The sequence below is a fragment of the Callorhinus ursinus genome, unplaced genomic scaffold, assembly GCF_003265705.2.
Source record: "Callorhinus ursinus isolate GAN/ISIS: 27379988/994484 unplaced genomic scaffold, GSC_fseal_2.0 scaffold12, whole genome shotgun sequence".
Lineage (NCBI taxonomy): Eukaryota > Metazoa > Chordata > Mammalia > Carnivora > Otariidae > Callorhinus > Callorhinus ursinus.
The window spans coordinates 64169970-64191800 of NW_027397074.1; the positions used below are offsets into that span (position 1 = coordinate 64169970).

The 21831-nt window shown below is 38.0% G+C and overlaps 1 protein-coding gene across 3 annotated transcripts in view; it reads right to left on the reverse strand.

Moving 5' to 3' along the window:
• Positions 1–21831, reverse strand: part of WASL (WASP like actin nucleation promoting factor) — an 86622-nt gene that overhangs the window by 5029 nt on the left and 59762 nt on the right. For 2 of the 3 annotated variants that reach the window (XM_073899144.1, XM_025865772.2), the window contains exons 10-12: positions 20281–20389; positions 11356–17754; positions 10824–10929 (exon numbers count right to left, since the gene is read on the reverse strand). In XM_073899144.1, coding sequence (XP_073755245.1) covers positions 17693–17754; positions 20281–20389 — 171 coding nt within the window. In that variant the 3' untranslated portion in view covers positions 10824–10929; positions 11356–17692. Of the gene's footprint in view, positions 1–10823; positions 10930–11355; positions 17755–20280; positions 20390–21831 lie in introns of those variants that run through there. The other variant, XM_025865774.2, reaches the window with a different exon arrangement.

Below are 21831 nucleotides of genomic sequence, written 5' to 3' on the forward strand. Positions count from 1 at the left end.
TCAAGGAAGGTCTGAATTAAAAAAAGGGAAAGACATTTCCGAGATTATCTTCATCCCACTCCAGTGCTCCACTCCAACTTATGAAAGCTATAAATCTCTTCTAAAGTCCTTTGTATTAACTATGATTAGCAATGTTTCCTCTGTATCCTGCAGAGTCTAACAGTGGTCCTGGCAAGCTCTCTGGGCCACTCATTCAATGATTGTTTGCTCTATGTACAAAGCTTTGGATTATCTCCAATCAAGAGGATTATGTTTCACTAGGAAATTTATCCAATAGTTCTTGGGTCTGTTTCTTTTAGTCTGTTTCTATTGTTCTCTTACTTGGTGAGGACCACCTATATGATCTCTGAAGGAGGGGGCCAGAGGCCTATGAGCTCAGTCAGTGCCCTGGCTCCATGTGGGGAGTGACCGACGCTTTCTGAACTATCTGAATTGTCTCAGGTATACTTTTCCCAAAACAACTTTAAAAGGGGCAAACAAACAAAATATTATAAAGCCCATCATAAGACAGGTATGATGTGATCAGACACTGAGCGGGGACATTTATCATTGAGGAAAGACACTGCTAGAAGGTTATTTCAGAATATAGTGCTTAAACATTCAAGGTGCTATGACTCTATTCAGCACAGGACAGGGATGAGTTCATCCTGCCTGCAAACTCATAAAGTTTGTATGGAAACTAATTAGTTCATCCTCTATAAAGAGCTTCCAGCTCACAGGGAGAGGAGTGTCCAAGACCAGATGAAGTTTTGGGCTGTGATTTATACTTGCACATTAATCTCTTTAAGTACACATCATCCGGGTTTGAAACGGGGCCAGGATGCTGAGTCTTACTGCGTGTCAGGAACCCGGCTGCCCCAGGCATTTATAACTCAGTGTCAGCAGGATGTTGATTTAATACCTGCCCTGATGTAGTTGCTCCAAGCGAGAGAAGGGTAGAGGTACTAACAGGCTGCTGAGATGCACTGAGGAGTAGGGCAAATCCATAGATTCTTGAAAAGATTCCTTTCATGACAGAGTTAACACTATCTTTTCTTTATTTCTCTGAGGCTTGAAAGGTGGAGTCTTATTTTCATTAATCATCCAATAGCATGGTCTAAAAGACTAAGACTTGACCTAAGAATTACAGAACTCAGAAATACAGTACAGTGTTAATGCCCTTGACAATGTCCACAAAGATTTTCTAAGGGCCTACCATGTTCAAGGCACTTTTCTGGATGCTGAGGATACACAGTGAATGAAGGAGATACAATCCCTGTCCTCGTGTAACTGACATTCTCATGGAGGGAGCTCATCATGCATTTACTTACCAAGTGTCTCTGCTCAGTGCTGGGGAGACCAGGTTAAGTTAGAAATTGTCCTCCACCTCAGAGCAGCGGGAATCCTGAGAAAACCATCCCTTCCCAAATATGTGGTAAGAACTGACTTACAGACAGGTGTAGGGTCCTATGTGGGCACTGAGGAAGCCTCATCATCTAAAGTTAGTGTTAGCAAACTTTTTCTGTAAAGAATTAAGGAGTAAATATTTTAGACTTTGTGGGCCATTTGGTCTCTGCCAAAACTATTCAACTTTGCCCCTGCAGGGCAAAAACAGCCACAAGCAATATGTAACTGAGAGAGCATGTGTGTGTTCTAATAAACTTTATTTATAGACATTCAAATTTCAATTTTATATAACCTTCCTGAGTTGTTAACTTTCTTTCAATTTTTTCAACCATTTAAAAATGTAAATGCTCTTCTTAGTTCACAGGCTGTTGGATGTAGTTGACTTGTGAGCCACAGTTTACCATAGACCCTTGACCAAAAGCAGATAAGTGGTCAAGAAAAGCTTCTCAGTGGAGTGCCAGGGTGGCTCAGTGGGTTAAGCATCTGACTTGATTTTGGCTCAGGTCATGATCTCAGGGTTGTCAGATTGAGCCCCGAATCGGGCTCCACACTGGGTGTGGAGCCTGCTTGGGATTCTCTCTCTGCCCCTCCCCCACCTCTCTCTCTCTCTCTCTCTCTCTCTCTCTCCCCCTCTCTCTTAAAAAAAAAAGGCAAGAAAAGAAAGGCTTCTCAGGGACAGTAACACATGATTTTTTAGCCAGGCTAAAAAAAAGGAGTCAAATGATGGGACTAGGGAATAGGAAGGATATTTAAGTTTGAGGAAACAGGGCAATACAGAGAGTAGTTGAAAATCAGGGTTTAATGTAATTCTGTAAAAACAAAGATTTGGTAGAGTTACTGAAGTAGTAACTTTGGTGAATTAAAATTAGAACTATTGTATATTTTCTCTATGGGCTTCTTTTTTACAAAAATAGCATGTGATCATTAAGAAAAATCAAAATGTACAGGAAGCAAAAGAACCTAATGAATCCCCATATTCCCACCCACACAGAGCAACCACTGATGACCCTTTAGTGTATATCCTTTTAGAGTCTCCCTAACATATTTAAATGTACATATTGCTATGTTTTCTACAAAAAGGGGAAGATAGCATACATACCATTATACAACCCACCATATTTTATGTAAGAAAGTTCAATAACTGTTGGATATTTAGGTTATTTTGATTAGTCCTCTGATGTTGGATATATAGTTTGTGTCAACCTATCCCTTTGAGTTATTCTGACTTGAAACTCTTCCAGAAAGCCCTTAGAAGAACTGACTGATGAATGATTGATAGCTAAAAAGCCATTTCCCAGATACACAAGAGTTGGGAGCCAACATTGGGGTACACCAAAACTGGAAATTAGGTTTCAACCAAATTCTCATGTTTACCTACTTTCTCACAGCCAAATTATATGCCCATCTGAACCGTAGAGATATGCATTAGTAAGATGCTTTCAAAAAGTTCATACAATTGTCTACTTCTGAATAAAAAGGCTGGGATGAATTGAGAGTTACAGAAGCCCAACCTGAACAACTTAGTGCAAACTAAGGAATGTGGACTTAATTATGAAAGTCCCGGGAGCATCAAAGAATTTCAAGAGGAGGAGTGACATGATGTTTATATAGGTTTTGAAAATATGACCTGTGTAACCAAGAGAAGGATGGATTCTGTGAGGTCCAGGCTGGTGGCAGGAAGACCAGTCGGGAGACCATTATAATCATTTAAGAATGAAGTGATACAAATTTGAACTGTGAATGCTGCGTAAGTGTAAAGGGGTCCAAACAGAGCAGAGACTAAGAAAGCACCTACTCCACAGAATTTAGTAACTCACTGGGTGTAGGGGGTAGAAGGCAACGAAAGAGAGGAGTCTATGTTGACACCTGTGCTCCTGGCTGGGCCATTTGGGTGCATAGTGGTGCCAAAAGTGGGACAGGAGCAGGTGTTGGAGGAAGAAGATGACTTCAGTTTTAAGTACATTGTGTCTGAGGTGCTGGTCCATTTGAATGTGTGGGTGGGTCTAGAATGATGGGGGTGTGATTCCTGCTGCAAATAGGGGCTTGGGGGTCACATGCCATGAGTGGCATTTAAAGATGGGGGTTTGGGTGAGGTCACTCAGGGAGTGTGGAGAATGCAGAGGCAGACTATAACCAGACAGAAGGAGAGGAGAATCGTGTGGCAGAGCAGAGAGTTGCACTAAGGAAGGAGCTGTTGGTGCCATAAAGTGTCTCAGCAAGTTCTGGAGCCTGATGTTGTTCACTAGAACTGGTGGTCAGGTGAGAGCAAGTCTGTGGGAGCGGTGGAAATGGACATCGATTGTAGGGCTAGGGTGGGACACTCACCAGGAGGAAGAGAATAGTGCAATGCTTCATTAGGAGGTATGCTGCTGGTGTCCCCAAATCTCGGAATAAAAGAGGCACATCCTTCTGGTATGTCATTTTTACTTGACATGAGAAACAAAACTTACATTTTATACACACACATATACACATATAATCATTTTTACTTGACATGAGAAAAATTATATTATTTATATATTTATATATAAATTTATACATATATTTTATGTCAAGCAAAAATATTATTTATATACTTATATATAAATTTATATATATTTTTATGTCAAGCATATGTGTGTGCATAAATATATATATCTCCTGATTTTTAAAGTTTGCATTATGCTACTTTGTTTTTATGGAAGATGTATATTAGTACTTGTTTTCACTGACCAAAAGGAATCCAAAGAGGATTGTCACCTTTACAAAAAAGTGAGAATAACCATTCAGTGTTTGTTTGGCAGCGAGCTGTTGCAGAGGTAGCATGCACCCCAAGCAGCGAGAGGGCCCCCCAAGTCCCCTCCCTAGGACCTGCACTTGGCATCTCAGCATCAAGCCTCCATAGCTTTGAACCATGTCTGTGAGCATCTGTGCTTTATCTCAATTTATTCTGTACATCTCTTAGGAAGATGTGTATTAGAAAAGCCTAAGAAAGGTTATTTTTGGGGTCTGGGAATACTCACAAGTTTTTCCACATAAATTAAGTCACTGCTTCTTTGCTTTAGGCCATTTCTGCATGTGGAAGTTTTTATAGGAATACTACTTTAGGACAGTGGGGGAAACCTGTGTGTATGTTCTAGGTAAAGTCAACTGGAAATCTCATCCCTTCTCTGTGACAGGCCATGGTCTTCTGCAAGATTTCTGAGAATTCCTGGGTTGGAGGAGAATTCCTGCTCATAGTTGTCTCCGCATCCCTGGTTCCAAGCCCGCACCTTGCAAACCTATAATTTAATGGCCCTGTTCCAAATTATATTGACCTAATGTGGCAATTAGCCCTCTTTCTCCATTTCCACAGCTTCAACATTGCATGACAATTTAGGAAACGAAGGAAGGGCTGACATTACAGCAACACAAACGACTTCAAACCAAACACGAGATGTTTCTGTTGTGAGAAGTCCTCTGTCTCACTGACCATCACAGATTTTTTTCCCCACTGGCTATTTCACCCCACTTAATAGTCTGTATTTTCTTGCTAGTGTATCACTTCCTTCCTCTCCCCTCAAGCTTCTGCATCACTACTGTCCTCCTATGTTACCCTTTGGAATTCCAGATCCATTTCACTCTATTAGGCACAGCAAATTCAGCTGTTTCTGGTCCCCTCCCAAGGTGCAGTTCCTGTCTACCTTTGCACCTCCAAACTCATTAGTGGGGTGCAGATGCCAGGAGCCTTTTATTCAACAGAAGCCACCCCTAGACTTATGGCTCTGAAGAGAATTTCTTCCCCCCTGGAAGATGGTATACGCTCTTTGAACACCACAAAAACCCTCAGAGTCACTCACAATCTGTTAGCTGGACTGTTGCTTCTGAGCTGGTTTCTTCCAAACTGGCTCCTCCACTTCCATTCTCACTCCTCCCAACTTGTCTTTAACATGCTATAGTGGGATATTTTTTTCCAAAATGCAATTCCGATCACAGCAGTCACCTGCTTGAAATTCTCAATGGGTAGCCCATATTCTCCAGAATGAAGTTCAAATCCCTTAGCATGGCAAACATGGCCCTGATTATGTTTCTGTACCACTTGTCCTCATGTATCCTGTGCTTAAGCAGGACTGAGCGACCTGCAGCTCATTGGACAAGTGGTGCCCCCTCTTGACACACCACCTTTCACATACCTTCTTACCTGCCTGGAGATTCCCTCCCACCCTTTAAATCTGGTTAGCGCCTAATTCCTCCTTCCAAAGAGGCCTTGAAAGACAAGTAGCTTATTGACCCAAGTTGATGTAGACAAGAGCATCCTTCCAAAGAGCCTCTGTTCTTCTCCACATTCTCCTGGATGATCTCATCCAAAGTGCTATCTTTAAATACTACTCATACCACATGACCCCCAAATCCAGCACAAATAAATGCCCCCCCGTGATTCTGAACGCACCCATTCAGACGCCATGTATTGAAAACTGAACTCATCTTCCTCCTTCAACACCTGCCCTTGTTATAATCAATTTTCCACAGTCTCACAATACATTTTGCCTTGCGTTATATACTATTTGTGTACATGTCTTAGTCTCCCCACTATCTTTACTGAACTATATATCCTGGAGATCAGGGACTGTATCTTATCTTTGTGCCTAATAAACACCAAGCACTCACATACCCATATTTGAATAGACGGATATATTAGCTACTCAGCAACAATGAAGAGACAATATGACAGTATCTTTTCATCATTCTTCCTGGAGCGGCCAACAGTGGTCTGGGATCAAAAAGGAATATGGTTGAGAAATGAAGTTCTAGACGCAAGACTTGTCCCAGGTCCTACACATGGAGCTAAAGGGCTCCAGTGAGCACCCAATGGTACCATTTCCTTTGTGCATGTTGTAGGCCAGAGTTCTAAGAATATTAGAATCCACCCTTGCTGCTCCTTCTCCCTCAAAGCGCCCACGCCTTTTCTATGTGTGATCTGGAAGCAGTGGTCAGGCTATCGTCAGGAGTGGCTATGCAATCTACCGTCAGAAGAGCATTTGATCAAGCCAGGAAAAATGGGAAAATGAAAGTTCTATTCTCTAAATGAATGATCCTGAGGTAAACTTAGTCTGATCTTTAAAACCCTAATGACAAATTTGCATTCTAAAGTGGAAGTTTTGTTTTGTTTTGTTTTAAGATTTTATTTATTCATTTGAGACACAGAGATAGAGAGAGAGAGAGAGCATGAGCAGGGGGGGAGACAGAGGGAGAGGGAGAAGCAGGCTCCCCGCCGAGCCAGGAGCCCGACGCGGGGCTTGATCCCAGGACGCTGGAATCATGACCTGAGCCGAAGGCAGACGCCCAACCATCTAAGCCACCCAGGCGCCCCTAAAGTGGAAGTTTTTACTTGGATACATTATCTATTTGTATATTAGCTATGCTACACTAATTTTCAGATGACTAATCACTTGTTCCAGATTGAAACACTGTGTAATTAGCTATATAACCTTTACTATAAACTAAACAGTTTCTTAGCAACACAACTTTTGTGGGGTTACATATTTGAAATTTTAAAAATTAGACATGTAATTGAAAAGCATAGTAATCTGTGGTCAAAATAGTGTTGACACTAGCACAAACTGCTAAATTTTCTCTGTTCCTGAATGGAATCTCAGCTGATCCATCTGAGTGGTCACTGTCACATAAACACAAAAACAGATGATCAAAAGTCAGCCTCAGGTTACAATTTGCAAGTTGCCCTCCCCGAATTTATCCTGTATTAATTCCTTTTCAAGCCAGTGGCCAGGTGGTGGCAGCACCCCAGATTAAAAACCAGTACATCCATCTGAACATAATCCAACAAATAGCGGCTCAGAGGAACTCTTTACAAACTCTTCAGCAAAAGTGGGAAAATTAAAGGACATTTTTTTGGATATTGTTTTTGGACTTTGGAAGGAAGAATCGGAGGGAAAAATACATGTCTTTATATATATTTATGATTGTCTTTTTAGAAGTTATAGTCTTCTGCAGCTTTACTTTTTATCCACATGGTACCATCTGGGAGTTGTGGAGCCTACCCAGGAGACCAGCAGAAAGCTGAAAATATCACATTCAGGAGAAGCAAGGTAATACTAACACCCTCATTTATTTTTCTCTAAATGCTGCCAAGAATTTTTCTGTGACTCTTTTCAGAGACACTCATAGGAAGTTTAACAGGAATCTTGATTTGTTAGAAAGGATAATTATGCTTTTACCACAGAAGCTATTAGTGGTGAATGTTGTTTTTAAAGAAATGTGAATTTTTTTAACATAAGCAAAAAAAAAAAAGGCAAAACAAATCCAATTTTGTCTCCAAATATGATATTCTTAAATTAAAAGTCACCATTGGGGTGATAAAAATATGAAATAAATGGAAAATGCTTAAGGAAAGGAGACACACTGGCAGAGATTACTTGGAGTTCAGAGAGAGGACTCTGAGGTAATTCCAAATAAATTCTTGTGTCATCATTTATTAAGCATTTGGGATTACTCAAACATGTTAGTTACCTAATCTAATATTTCAAATGGAAAAAAAATATTTTAATGCTGACGGAAAGGGGAACGGGGGCTGGGGATGAGCAAAACAAAGACAGATTATAAAAATACTATATTCTATTTACTGAATACTCCCAAATATGAGCCTGTACTAATCTCACAACTTGCCTTGGGCCTTGGCTTGCTTCAGTTGCTGCTGGATTAGCTGCATGATTATAACATATTTTCCTTTCTGTTTTTTTTTTTTTTTTTTTTTCCCTGGAAAACAGAGAATGACAGCGTTTCCCTTTGGGCTTTGCATGTGCATAGCCAGAACAATCCCAAGCCTTCTACATTTGAAGTAAAGCTTCTGGAGTAATATTTTTATTTTTTACTCAGACTATCACTGATGACTTAATGTACCTGCAAGGCAGGGAACCGTAGTGGTAAAGGCACAACTTGTGCATTAAGACAGACCTAAGTCTGAGCTTAGGCTCAGCTCTGCCAGGTACCACCTATTTAACTTTGTGCAAATTGTTTAACCTGTTTTGTTTGCCTTGGCTGAAAAATTGTGACAAGTTCCTCATGTAAAATATTTCGTGCAGTGTCCAACTGCATGTTAATAAGTGCTCTAATAAATACTGGATAGTATTAAAATGGATACTTTTAAATATGACTTTCCTCAAAGGAAAAATACCTCAAAGGAAAAATAAATGGGCACAGAGTAAGCACGGCCATGGGGCTTTTGGAAGGAAAGACCCCTTAAATGGCTTCATCATTATCATCAAAAAGTAGCCCAGTCTGAAACTGGATGAGTGTCCACTTTACAGTTCACCCTGCAGAAGGGAGACAGGGTTGAGGGTGTCTCCGCGAGGAAGTCAGAGAGAGCAGTGGACACTGGGGATCGTAAACTAAGTGGGCAGGTGTTGACTATGCCCTCTGGGAAAAGTGTTTATTAGAAAAACACTTGTAGCTATACTGGAATTAAAATTAAAACTAAATTTGGGGTGCCTGGGTGGCTCAGTTGGTTAAGCAACTGCCTTCGGCTCAAGTCATAATCCTGGAGTCCTTGGATCGAGTCCTGCATCTGGCTCCCTGTTCAGCAGGGAGTCTGCTTCTCCCTCTGACCCTCCTTCCTCTCATGCTCTCTGTCTCTCATTCTCTCTCTCTCAAGTAAATAAAATCTTAAAAAAAATTAAAACTTAATTAAAAAAAAAGTGAAAGTAAAAAAAACCCCAAAACACTTGTACAGGTTAGTAAATGTATTGCCGATATTTCTTCCTCTTACATGAAGTCCATGGGATCTTCACTGTGCTACTTCCCAAAATGAGCTCACAAGTTTCAAGAACACACACATGCAAACCCAATACTCTTCTGTGCATTTTATATTCCCAGCCCTCTTAATTACCTGACAATTAATGTTCATTTCTGTGATGGGGGAAGGAAGTAGAAGGGAATGACAGGAACCATACAATAAAAAATTGTATTAGATAATTTCTAGGAGGGGTAAGCACCAAGGGAGGTTATTGCTACCATATTAAGAGAAAGAGTAATGCTGGAGAGTGATTTAAAGGGACAATGCTTTCAAGAGAAACAGTAACTCAGGAAGGCAATCCCCATAATTTTCTGAAACCTGTTGTTTCTTCTGGTTTCCTATTCAACATAGTGCAATAATTTCTATCTTTGAGGGAGATGCTGTGAAAAATTGCCAATGGGAATTTATATCTGGAAACCAAACAACTTGGGAAAAAATTTTCTGTATTTTGAAATTTACACAGCATCATTTTTGTTCCTCCAAAAGATTTGCCAGAACAGCTCTGGTAAGTCAATTAATACCATTGTCAAGGTCACATTAATCCAGGCCACTGATTTTAGAAGAAATAGATTACAGTCTACATGTTGTCAGCACCTACATTTTGCGGAACGGTATGTTGGATATTGACAGCCTGCATGCCCAAAATGCCATGCCTAATGGTTGGTCCTTTTCCCCAATTACAAAAGAAAAACAAGCCATGGAGAAATCCTGACTTAGCACTGACGACTCTTAAAGGATATACATGTATTTCCTATGTTATATCAATGACTTATTTAAACTCTAGCCATATTTATAAATTATACAGTAGACTGATATTAACAATCCTGTTTTCAGTAGCCAGTAATCGGCGAACCTTGAAACTAGCCTAAGTCTTCACCATTTGATGCGTTGCCAGTCTTGTGGGTAATGATTACAAATATAAATCTTTTCCTTATCATTTTGTTTCCCCCCAAATTTTCTCATTAGAGGCTGAGCGCATTAATGTAAACTTTCTACAAATCCTGACCTATGGCTCAAATGCTAGTTCTCAATCTAAATGGAGCCAGTCAAGTCCTTGTGCACTAATTCCTCCTTCTCCTACCTGGGCAAGCTAATTTCTGCAGGTCAGGTGGTTCCATGAATACATTTTGTATACATCAATATACATAAATGTTCCTGCTCATGCCCACTAACACAAAGACAGTTTCTTAAATAACCTTAAATGGCTCTAAGGCTGCATCTCCAGTGACCTGCTAGAGCAGACCTTGTATTTTGAGACAGGTTTGGAAGGGGCTCGCATGCATTGGTAGCCACACAAGAGAATCTCCAGCACCCAGTGTCAAGGTTTTTCCAGCCTCCTTTCCTGTTTTACTGGTGCATGCCTGTCGGCCATTCTTTCATGTTCGGTCATGAGCACACCTTCTATTCCTAAACTATATCAAGGTGATTTAATAAACTACCTGTTACAAAGCTGGCAGGGGAGGTGGGGAGCCTGATTTCTCAGTGGGTCTTAGCATTATGTGGCCACGTGAATTTCTATTTTCCTGATCTAGAGATATATTAGTACAGAACAACAGATTTGTTTTATTCTGGGGCCTACTTCCAATTTACAGTAACAATAATTCATTTTAAGTAGTTTGGCTAAGTATAGGACATCAGGATAATAACACTTGCATTCAAGTGCACTCACCCAGTAGCTCCGAAAATAAGATGTCGGAATTTTTGAAGACTCGGGAACTTGATACAGGAGAACATTTCCTTATGTTCCTGTTCCTTCTTGCTTTAGCCACCAGTTCCTATTAATATTTAAAAAAAAAACTTGTGTATTTGGAAGCTTTTTGGGGAAAAACTCTCAAAAAACTCCTGCATAGTTTTTACACTGCCCATCCCTATCCTCAGTTTTGTGGTATATCTTGTCACCGTGAAGATACAGCAGTGGTTCCCCAGTGTTGAAAGATACTTGCTTTATTATGTCAAGTAGTTTGTGTGTGGAGTCATTACTGCAATTCTAACTTACCATGCATCGCAAACCAAGACCCAGATACGAAGAAAATGCTACACCTGTGTTAACCAGCCATGTGGTGGAAAAAATACATTCCCCACCCCCCAAGTTATCCTATCTTTTCCAATGACCCGCCAAATCCCATCTGAGTTCAACTGTGCATAATGATTAGAGAAGTAAGCTTGACAAAGTCAAGACTGAACTCAAATGCCCAACGTACTTGTTTCTCCCTGCCTTTTCTCTTGGTGGCATGATGCTTGGCTTCATATTTAGAGTTGGGAAAGGAAGAAACATCTATGAAAAATAATACAGCGACTTGCTATCAAACCAGGTTTTCTGTTGTTCTGGAAAACCAAGTGATGCAAGTGGAAAATAACAGGAGGATGTTGAGAGGGCTCCGTGGCACACGGAGCTCTCCACACCCAGTCTCATGGCTTAAACCACATCAGACTGACCCAGACATGGTGGCTGTAAACGTCTGGGCTCTGGTGATGCAAACCTAAAGCAATTGTCTGGCTCAGGATCAACTCAAACTTTCAGAACATTTTTAGGCATCAGGTCCTTACAAACATGTTCTATAGCATCCAAGCATTCAACCAGGGACAAAACAAGGTCACTTAAGTTTTAGCAGAATATGCAATTTAAAAAAAGATGGCTTTTCTACATTTATAGCCTTGCTTTTTAGTTTTTTTAGAATTTAAAAAAATTTTTTTAAAGATTTTATCTTAGGAAGAGAGAGCCAGAGAGAGAGGGAATGCGTGAGTGGGAGGAGCAGAGGGAAAGAGAGAATCTCAGACTCCATGCTGAGAGCCCGAGGCAGGACTCGATCCCAAGACCCTGAGATCATGACCTGAGGCAAAATCAAGAGTCCAATGCTTAACCAGAGCCACCCAGGCACCCCTATATCCTTGCTTAATAAGCAAACATCAACCAAATACCCGATTTCATTAGCTTAACTAGTTATCACCCTTCAAAATGGAGATTTTAACACTTAATTTTACTTGCTAAATGTTTTCCCAATCCCAATCTTTAAATAAAAATCTGCTTGCAAGCAAATTCTCTTTTCTATTCTCTGCTTCCTTAGACTCCCACATTAACTAAAAAAATAAAGTTGTTTCTTTTTAGGCTCAGAAGCTGATTTAAGGAACTAATTAGAGTTCTCTTAACAGATCTCTACAGAATTGAGACATTATGAACAGCTTTATGTCTTCCTATAGTTAACTGGACCTGACGATGCCTTTTCCTTTCACTTAGTTTCTTTCAACACTACCAACACTGGAATACAAGCTTTATTTTCCTGCGTTTTTTTCACTAAGGATGAAATACATGCTACTAAATTAGAATCTCCCCTCTCACTAATAAGAAAACCAGGAACCTGGATTTAAAGTGTTCGGTTTGTCCCTGTCCTCTTGGAAGAACTCCCGGTCTTTAAATTGACAGTGCAGTTGTTGACTGAAAATTATACAGAAAGATTAATACATTCTCAAACCGATTTTCTGTCAGGCAAGTTGAGTGTTAAGGGTTTACAAAATACTTACGTCTAAATAAAGGCAATGCTCTTTACATCCATAGGAAATAAACAAAAATAATTTCAATGTAGAATATAAAGCTCAATTTTATTAACCCAGCACTAAATGACAAGAGTGTCCTGTGATGACCGAATGCTTGAACAATGTAGGGTGTCCGCCATCACTGAGCCAAAATACGATCACATGCTTCAGAGTCAGAGGCCGGTTCCTCAAAGCAAGCCAGCTTTCCTCGGCAGAGACGAGAACAGGATGCCAGTGGCTTCTATCAACACCCAGATGACAAGTGCGAAAGAGTGAAATTTATAGCCATAAATCTTTCAGAAGCAAAGTAAATCTGCAACTTATTGGTAATTTAAGAAAAATACAGAAAACAAGGATAAAAGTATTATGGTGCACAGAAAAAAGCAACTGAACTAGTAGTCAAAGCTGAATTCTAATATTAGCTCCTTCTAACAGAACGCAGGCAAGCCCCTCTACCAGTCTGATGAGTTGGCCTGATGGAACTCGATGGTCTGCAGCTGTCTTTCAGCTGTGAAGTAAGTATTTTAGATGTAAGGAGGGAGGGGATCTACCTGACTGCAATTATATTTTAATGTCCATCACCTATTCAGTCTTAATAAGTAATTGGGTAATATGGCGATATTGATGCTTAAAAATTCTTAGACTTGGGCTTGGTTGAAAATCCTCACACATCTAGCCATAACCAAGATAAAACTGAACTCAGGTCAAGACATGCCAACCATTCCAAGACAGAAAGTGACATCAATATGACACCTGGAAATTCCAGTTCCATAACATAATTTGATACTGTTAAAATGGAACTTCCTCTTGAATAGAGAATTTAAAGAAAATCATTACTAAAGTAAGTATAAAAAATGTTTGTGGGGGCACCTGGGTGGCTCAGTTGGTTAAGCAACTGCCTTCAGCTCAGGACATGATCCTGGAGTCCCAGGATCAAGTCCCGCATCAGGCTCCTTGCTCAGCAGGGAGTCTGCTTCTCCCTCTGATCCTCCTCCCTCTCATGCTGTCTCTCATTCTTTCTCTCTCAAATAAATAAATAAAATCTTAAAAAAAAAGTTTGTGGTTGTTAAAAAATTAAGGGACTTCAAATTTACTAGAAATTCCCCAATACACAAATACCTCACTAACCTAAAAACCACCTATAAGCTTCTTAACTGTTAAATTTTACTAAAAAAAAATTGTGTGCTGTTCATATATATTGATTTGTCAATCTTGATGGTGGTACAGACCAGTTTAGATTTACACTGGACTTGTGTGAAATTAAATACTGCATCAATAGTTAGGATGACCACTGATATAGACTAAAAAAAAAAAAAAGATATGGCTGATTTATGTAGACATGTTTTGTTATAAAGCCAAAATTTTCAACGCGCTCCTTCATGCAAAGGAGGATACGTGTATCACATGTAGACGTAAAGGCAGTCTTAGCATTAACTGCAAAGTATGCTCCCCATCATATCCATAACACCCAATTTATTACACCTTTTTCCAGGGGCTTCACTAAAAAGCAAAGGTTAAAAAAAAAAATCCATCAATGAAAGACCAAGAGATTATAAGAGAATACTGTATTTTGGAGGTAAAATCTAACAATGTCAGTAAAATAAGTGTGCAAAGTGAAATTTCTCTTTTCCATAAAGAATTTTCTATTGTATATAAATAGACCTTATTTCTATACTTGTCCTTTAAGAACTCCATTTCTAAAGGACAGTAAGTTATTTCAGGAATTTCTCCTTTGATTAGATAAATATAATGTGACAAGTGCAATTCTGAGGCATTTGTCTCTCAAAAAAATTTTTTTTTTAAAGTTTGGTTAATACATTCTTAAGTGTTCACATTTGTACAACAGAAACGAATTTTTAATAGAACATATTATTGAAATGTTTAAATTTGGCTAAAGTTCTTAGAAGGCATTTTGTAGCATCCTACACACTAGATTCCATAACTCAGTTTAATCTTCAGACACCCACTTGTGCCAAAGTCAGCAGCACAGAAAATTCTATTTATCAAAACTGAGGTTCCTGTTTAAATGTACTGTCTTTGATACCATTGATTAAGAGCTATTTAAGTCCCACATGAACTGCTGTATTTAGCTTTTACTGAAATGACCAGTAAACTGCAGTATCATTCTGATTTTAGGGAACTGCAACATTTTCAGTATGCTAAACAGCTCCAGTTTGACCTTGCAATGTGAATGCTCTGTATACCACAGCAGGGGCTTCCAGGGAGCTGAGCAGCTGTCCCATTTCCCAGCAGAACAGGGTGTAACATTCTTTTTGCTCACCGTGTTTATTTAATGGCACACTCTCTCAGGGCATGCAGTCTGCTGAAAACTTCAACCATCATCATTCACTGCTGTGTACCCTTTACTATAAACTACAGTTAAAAAAATGTTTTTATCCATTTTAATCTCTTCACAATAAAGAAAAACACAGCATTTTAGCCTATTTGGGTCAAATTAATTTTATTATGCTCCAAGATGAATTGCCACCAGTGCAACATCCTATCACTATACATTTCAAAAAAATTCACATACTAAACAAAATTTCAGTTGATAAATGGAAATGAATGATTGAAAAGTCTTTATGAATCTCACACATACAATATGTGGCTAGCTGAAATTGTCTATCACGTAGCATATAAAAAGCCTCATGCTAAGTTTGTTAAATGCGAAGGCTATCAGACAATCATTTAGCTGCAGAATATATGGGAGGCTTTCAGACAACGCACAGGTATAGTGCTGCCCACAGTGCAAGGTGGTGGAGGACCGAAACATGCAACCTTTACATCTACAGTGGATCTAGTCTTTATGCCTGGACTGAACTCCACAGCTGCTGTGTTTCAACCAATAGTAATTTAGACTTTGTGCAAAACAACAATAACAGAAAGCCTTTTTTTCCTCAAGAAGAATAAACTCAATTACCTTTGGCAAATTTTATACCCATCTTACATGTTTAAAATTGTTTCCAACTCAAAGAATTGATATCCTTTTATTCAGAGCAGCTCCTGATAAATATCTATCACACTGAAGTTAGCTGGAAAACCCTGAATTCCTTGGCCAAAAGATAACAGAGATCTTAAACTGGCATTACCTTAAAGACATTTCTAGGATATTCAAAATGTTTTTTATAATGTCAAATGAAAAAAAAGGATGCTTAATATTACTTAAAATAATTATAATGTTCTATTTACCATTTGCACAAATTCCTAACTCTATTGGTTAGTAGTTGTCCAGCCTCATCCACACCAGACTCTGTCACTGAGCTCAAGCCACGATAAAAATGAGAGTAAGCAGAAAAAGGTTTCTAGCAGCAGAGGGCACTGTTTTTGCAAGAAACAAAAAGTCTAGAATCTTTCCCATGTATTTAAATTACTCTTGCAAGAAAGGTAACATTCTTTGAATAACTTAACTATCTTACTGCACCACTTACTGCTTTCAGCAACAAAACCTTTTAAATTATTTATGATAACTAGATGATCATTAGAGATTATGTGATAACTGGTTAAAATTCAAGCCATATCTTGCAGGTCCAGCCTGTCAAGATCATGCCAAATACTAGATTTTGGTCGGTACAATTCTAGAGAGCTTAATTTTTAGTTGGATACTGTGATTATAGTACTGAAATACATTTGGAACTACATTCTGCGTATGACTCAATGTGAGAAAAATACATGTCTGTATTTAAATCAGATCGTTTTCCTACCTAAAATTTAAAGTAGGTAGGTATGATAATTAGCACTATAAATATGAAAACAACCACCTTTAGGCAGATTAGTGTACTGTAGAGAGGCAAGGAAACCCTAATTTTAACATATCATTTAGTATACATAACAAATGTGCAGGTTGTAAAGTTTTATTTAAAAAAAAGAATCTATCATTCAGTTATGTGTTTCAAGAAATATGACACTGGGACCACCAATCTTTTAAGAAAAATGTAACCCTTCACCTGACATTTGACAAAAACCTTGACAAATTATAAAAAAAATTTTAAATAGCGTTAATAGGTTCAGCATTACAGCGTTGACCTTTGCCAGCTAGATTCGATTTGTATGGCTGGTATTTCTGAATACCTCAATCCACACAGACTACACAATAAAAATAATTCCACATCATTTTTATAATGTTCTAATTTTTATAGTGTATTTAACCAGATACTGAAGTAACCATAATGTACAGCCTCCTTCAGTTCAAGTAGAATATTAGCCCTAGAATCCCCCAAACTGCAAAAACTTAAACTGTTTAAGAGTAATACCAAAAATATTTTTAAATTTTTGCTAAAAAGAGCCTGACACATTTGCTATAGCATAAAAATAATCTCAGACAAGTACAGGTATGCAAGGTCTCCTTATGATTCCAGCCTCCAAATACCACTTCTGTACAAGAACAGGCAATATTGTTCTAAGAGGTGTGTTACTGATTTTCCCAACTAGCGTCTCTGTAGTGACATTATGCAGAGCATACTGCTACAACTTGAGAAAATGCCTCAGTGTAGTGATGTCTAGAGAACTGTGCAATGTGTCAGCTTCAACATTCATGTAGCATGGTGTTCAAAATGAAGGGGCTAAATAAACTAAGGTCTGTATCACTTAAAAAAGAATGTAGTGCTACACTAGATTTTAATAAGAAAATTTAGGTACAGAAAAAGTAGGGTATGAAAATAGTGTTTTTCCTTCTGGCATTATAACTAAATTACATTAAGGTTTTTGTCAGTCTCACAAATAATATTTAAACTCCCTTGTTGATGGAATGAAAAATATTCACAAATTAAGTGAGCATCCTGGTGTAAACTTGCACACAATAACAGGGAGTAGCTTTGTAGAGGATTTTGACAAACCTTTACAGATTAAATGAGGTATTGCACAGATTAATAAAAAAAAAGCAAAAAAGGCAACAAAAATATACAGCAAATTGGTAGAACATTTACATGATAATTTTACAGAATCCATAGACAGAAAGTAGTGTTTAGTATTTCACCTTAAAAATATATATATATATATATAATATATAGATCAGTCTTCCCATTCATCATCATCCTCAAAATCTTCTTCGTCATCTTCATCCTCATCTTCATCTGGAAAAAAATCACCAAGGCAAACAATCAAAACATATGTATAAATAAAATAACATTACATGATTCTTGGATGATTCCTCCAATTATTTAACTTCTGAAACAAAACCATTCGATTCTGGAGGAATCTGGTTACTAGGACAATTTAAAATGAATCAAATAAAATACATCTAAAGAGTAGGATGGTCAGTTGAAGATTAGAACACGAGTCAGAAGACTTGGGTTCTAGTTCCGTAGTATCTATGTAGTGAATTTCAACCAGTGTTTCTTTATATGAAAACCCACATTTGTGTTAGCCTCTCTGAATTTTCACACATCTCAAATCCAAGAGTGGCCCCTTTAATGACTATTTTTAAAGAAAAGTTGTAAAAAATTACACCTGATTGTTCAGCTACCAATTCCAGTTATAATTCTAGTGACAGGCAGGAAACTCATTGATACTGAGGACACTGAGCCTAGTACTAACGAACAGAGCAGGCAGTCCAAATACCCAGCCTTCCCTTCCTACCCTCCTATTCTCTCCTGAGCCCAATGACATTGCTCTTTCCAGGTCCCCAATAACCTACTGTTGCTAAAGCTAAAACTCAAGTTCCTGTTCTCGCTTTCTTGTCCAATCACATACATTTGACCCAGATCGTCACTCCATCCTCCTTCAAACACTTCATGTGGCTTCTAAGACACTGCACTCTCCAGCCTTCAGACCTTATTACACCTTCTCTTTTCACATCCACTTCTTTAATGATCCCATCCCATTCTGTAACTTTAAATACCACGCCTATTTTAATGACATGCAAAATTTATTTTAACAGTCCAGACCTCACCCCTCAACTCCAGGTTCATAACCAAATGCCTGCATAACATCTACATTTGAATTTTAATAAGTATCTCAAATTTAATATTTACAAAAACCAATCTCCTGATCTTTCCTCTCAAACCTGCTCCTCCTAAATCTTATCCCACTCTGTTAATGAAAATTTCTCCCCTTTCATGCTCAAGTAAAAAATCTTGGGAGTCATCCTTCACTCCTTTCTTTTTTCCAAACCTCACTTCCAACCCATCAGCAAACTCAAGGATCTCCACAGTCAAAATATACCTAGTACCCAATCCCAGCTCACTGGTGCTACCAGTCTGATTCAAACCTTTGCTATCTCTTGCTTGGATTATTGCCATTCCAGTGGCTTCCCATCACATTCATGGCCTCCAAGGCCTTACTACTGGCCTCCTACCATCTCTCTTACTTCATTACCTTCCTATTCTTTCATCAGCCACACCAGCCTCATTGATGTTCCTCAACCTCAGGGACTTTGCATTTGCTGTTCTTTCCATCTGAATGAACACATTTTCCCCAGTTTTCTGTATGGCTTACTCCCTAAACTCCTGGTCTTTTTTCAAATGTCACCTCAGTTAGGCCTCATCCTATTTCAAAATGAATTTCCTTCCCATATCCTATAAGTCCTTATATCTCCCTTTCTGCTTAATTTTTGTCCTTAGTACATATCACCATTTAACATATATTTTTCTAACTTTGTTTACTGTTTGTCTCCAATGCATCCATTCATGCTCCATGAAGGCAGGGATTTTTTTTTATTATTATTATTCCATGATAAATATTTGCAGAATGAAATAGCCTATTCTCTCTTTATCACACAGTATGAAAATAAATATGTCTATTTAAGGAAAATAAATATTGGTAATAGATCCTAGATATCCACATTCTTACAGAAAAACACAGAGAAGAAAAATGACATTTACTGAGCACTTACTATGTGCTAAGTAATCTGCTGGTTAGTTACATATTATTTTATTTATTCTTCATATCAATCATGATTCATAAATTCTTTCCACATAACAAATAAGAAAACAGGTTGATAGAGAGTAAATAATAGATTTAATAAGAACAGAGATCTGATTCTGGTACATCATGCTGGGAAGCTCTTTAGTAAACCTCAAGTGTTATATCAAGACCCACTGCTTTCTCTTTTGAAAGTAATATCCACTTATATGGTGGTATACATATGCTTAATAATGGCCTCAGAATAGGGACAAGTTTATTCAAATAAACCTCTTAGGAAATCACAAGAGGGCACAAAAAACTTCAAAATACTTTAGCAAATCCCAGAAAACCCAGTTTCTCAGCCCTGATTCTCACAAATCAGGGAAACCGGAATTTCTCATGTCACAAGAATGTCACAGGAATGAGATCCAGAGTCTCAAGCCTAATTTAGAGATTTGCCAGGCATTCTATTAGTATTTCCAGTATAGGAAATGAAACTGCTATTTCTCTGAAGTTGTTCTTCCAATTTATGGTTATGGCTATGGTGTCCTGAAATCCATTAAGCTTCAGACAGACTAGTCACAGTGGCAGTAACTTTTAAAAAATTTGTCCTAAATTTAAAAAAAATCTGTCCTAAAATCCACATCAGTGTTACTCAATAGCAGGGGAAAAGCTAGCAAAGACTATCATAAAATCAAAAGAAAATAGAACTTCAAATATTAAAATTAAATATACATATGTACATGTAAATATACCTGAAGAATGAATGGCTTTGCTCCTTTTCTGCATCACTTCCATTAATGCACCCACAATTCCTGAAGTGGGTGCAGGTGTTGGTGGTGTAGACTCTTGGCCATCAGATACCTTGGAAAAAAAGTTAGCAAAATTTAGAAATAAATTCTTAGCAAAAAATTTTTGTCTCCAGAAAGTCTGACATTTTTAGAATCACTACCTATTTAAAAAAAGGAAAGGAAAAAAAAAAAAAAAAAAAGGAAAGGGATTAAAAAAAAGCACACAAACCCAGGACAGGATTAACTAAGTTAGGAAGAAATAAACTGCTGCGTTAAAATAATTATTCATATACTCCTTAATGTATAAAGCCAACAACACATTTGTTATTAGAATAACAAACCCTTCCCTAAATAATACTTGTCCTTGCAGATGGATTACTTCTGTTCATTTTCATTCTAGTACACAAAGCCTTAGCTGATGAAACTTTAAAACTATTATCAAGGAACATCATTTTAACAAAACTAAGGTAATGTCCAGATTCCTGGAGTTGTTAGGTGAGGACACTTAAGATATCTAAGAGCAAATGAAGAGACTTCTGCTCTCCTAGAAAAACTCAGCTTTACTAACAAGCTTTATCACCTTATATACTATATTTATACCTATATATAATTTTAACTCAAAATGAATTTTCTCATAGCATTATGAGAAGTTAATCTCTTTAAGGAGATCAGTTATGTAGCTTTCAAAATATACCTACCTCACGAGGCAACCAACTATCCCTAACTAAAGTACTTCTATCTAGTATAAACTACATTCAAGGGGGGAAAAAAAATCAACCTCAAGGGGTCTCATTAAAATCTAATTTCTATACAAAATACTCCCTGATTCCAACTCTCATTAAAAAAGAGAGAATACAGGAAATCTGTTGAGATTCAGGGAAAAAAATTTAGAAAGTACTCCTCTAAGTGTACTTTGACTAAAATGAACAGTCATTTATACAAAATAGTCATTGTGTTAATTTTGTCTCTGGAATTATATTACCTTTGTAAAGCTAGAATACTGGTATAATTAAAAATGAAATCACACAGCTGTTTCATTTCAATTCTAAGTCATCCCCCCCCACCACCAAAAATTACTTTGTTATGGCAAACTTCTTATTTTGGTCTTCGCAGCTCTTCTCCTAATACTATTTGTCTTTCTGGATTTACAGATCTTTTTCTTTTAAAAATAGTCGAAGTAATTCCCCATAAAATACTGACTCATTCATTAGTATTTAGGTTTTTAGAGACCAGATGTTAACTATTACTGGTATAGAAATGCCACAAATGAAAAAGACAACAGAAATAGTTTCAGAGCTCTGAATGTCAGCATGAGGCTCTCAAAGAAGTATAGCAGCAATAAGGAGAAACAGACTCCCCTTAAGCAAGCTGGTAATACGAGGCAGGGAGCAATGCAGGAGCACGACACTGCCGTAAACATGTTTTCTAAAGCACTGACTTAGACATGGTGCTGTCCGAGGTACTATGAACATGGAATTCAAAATATATACAAGTGAATACTTACACCTTTCCTGC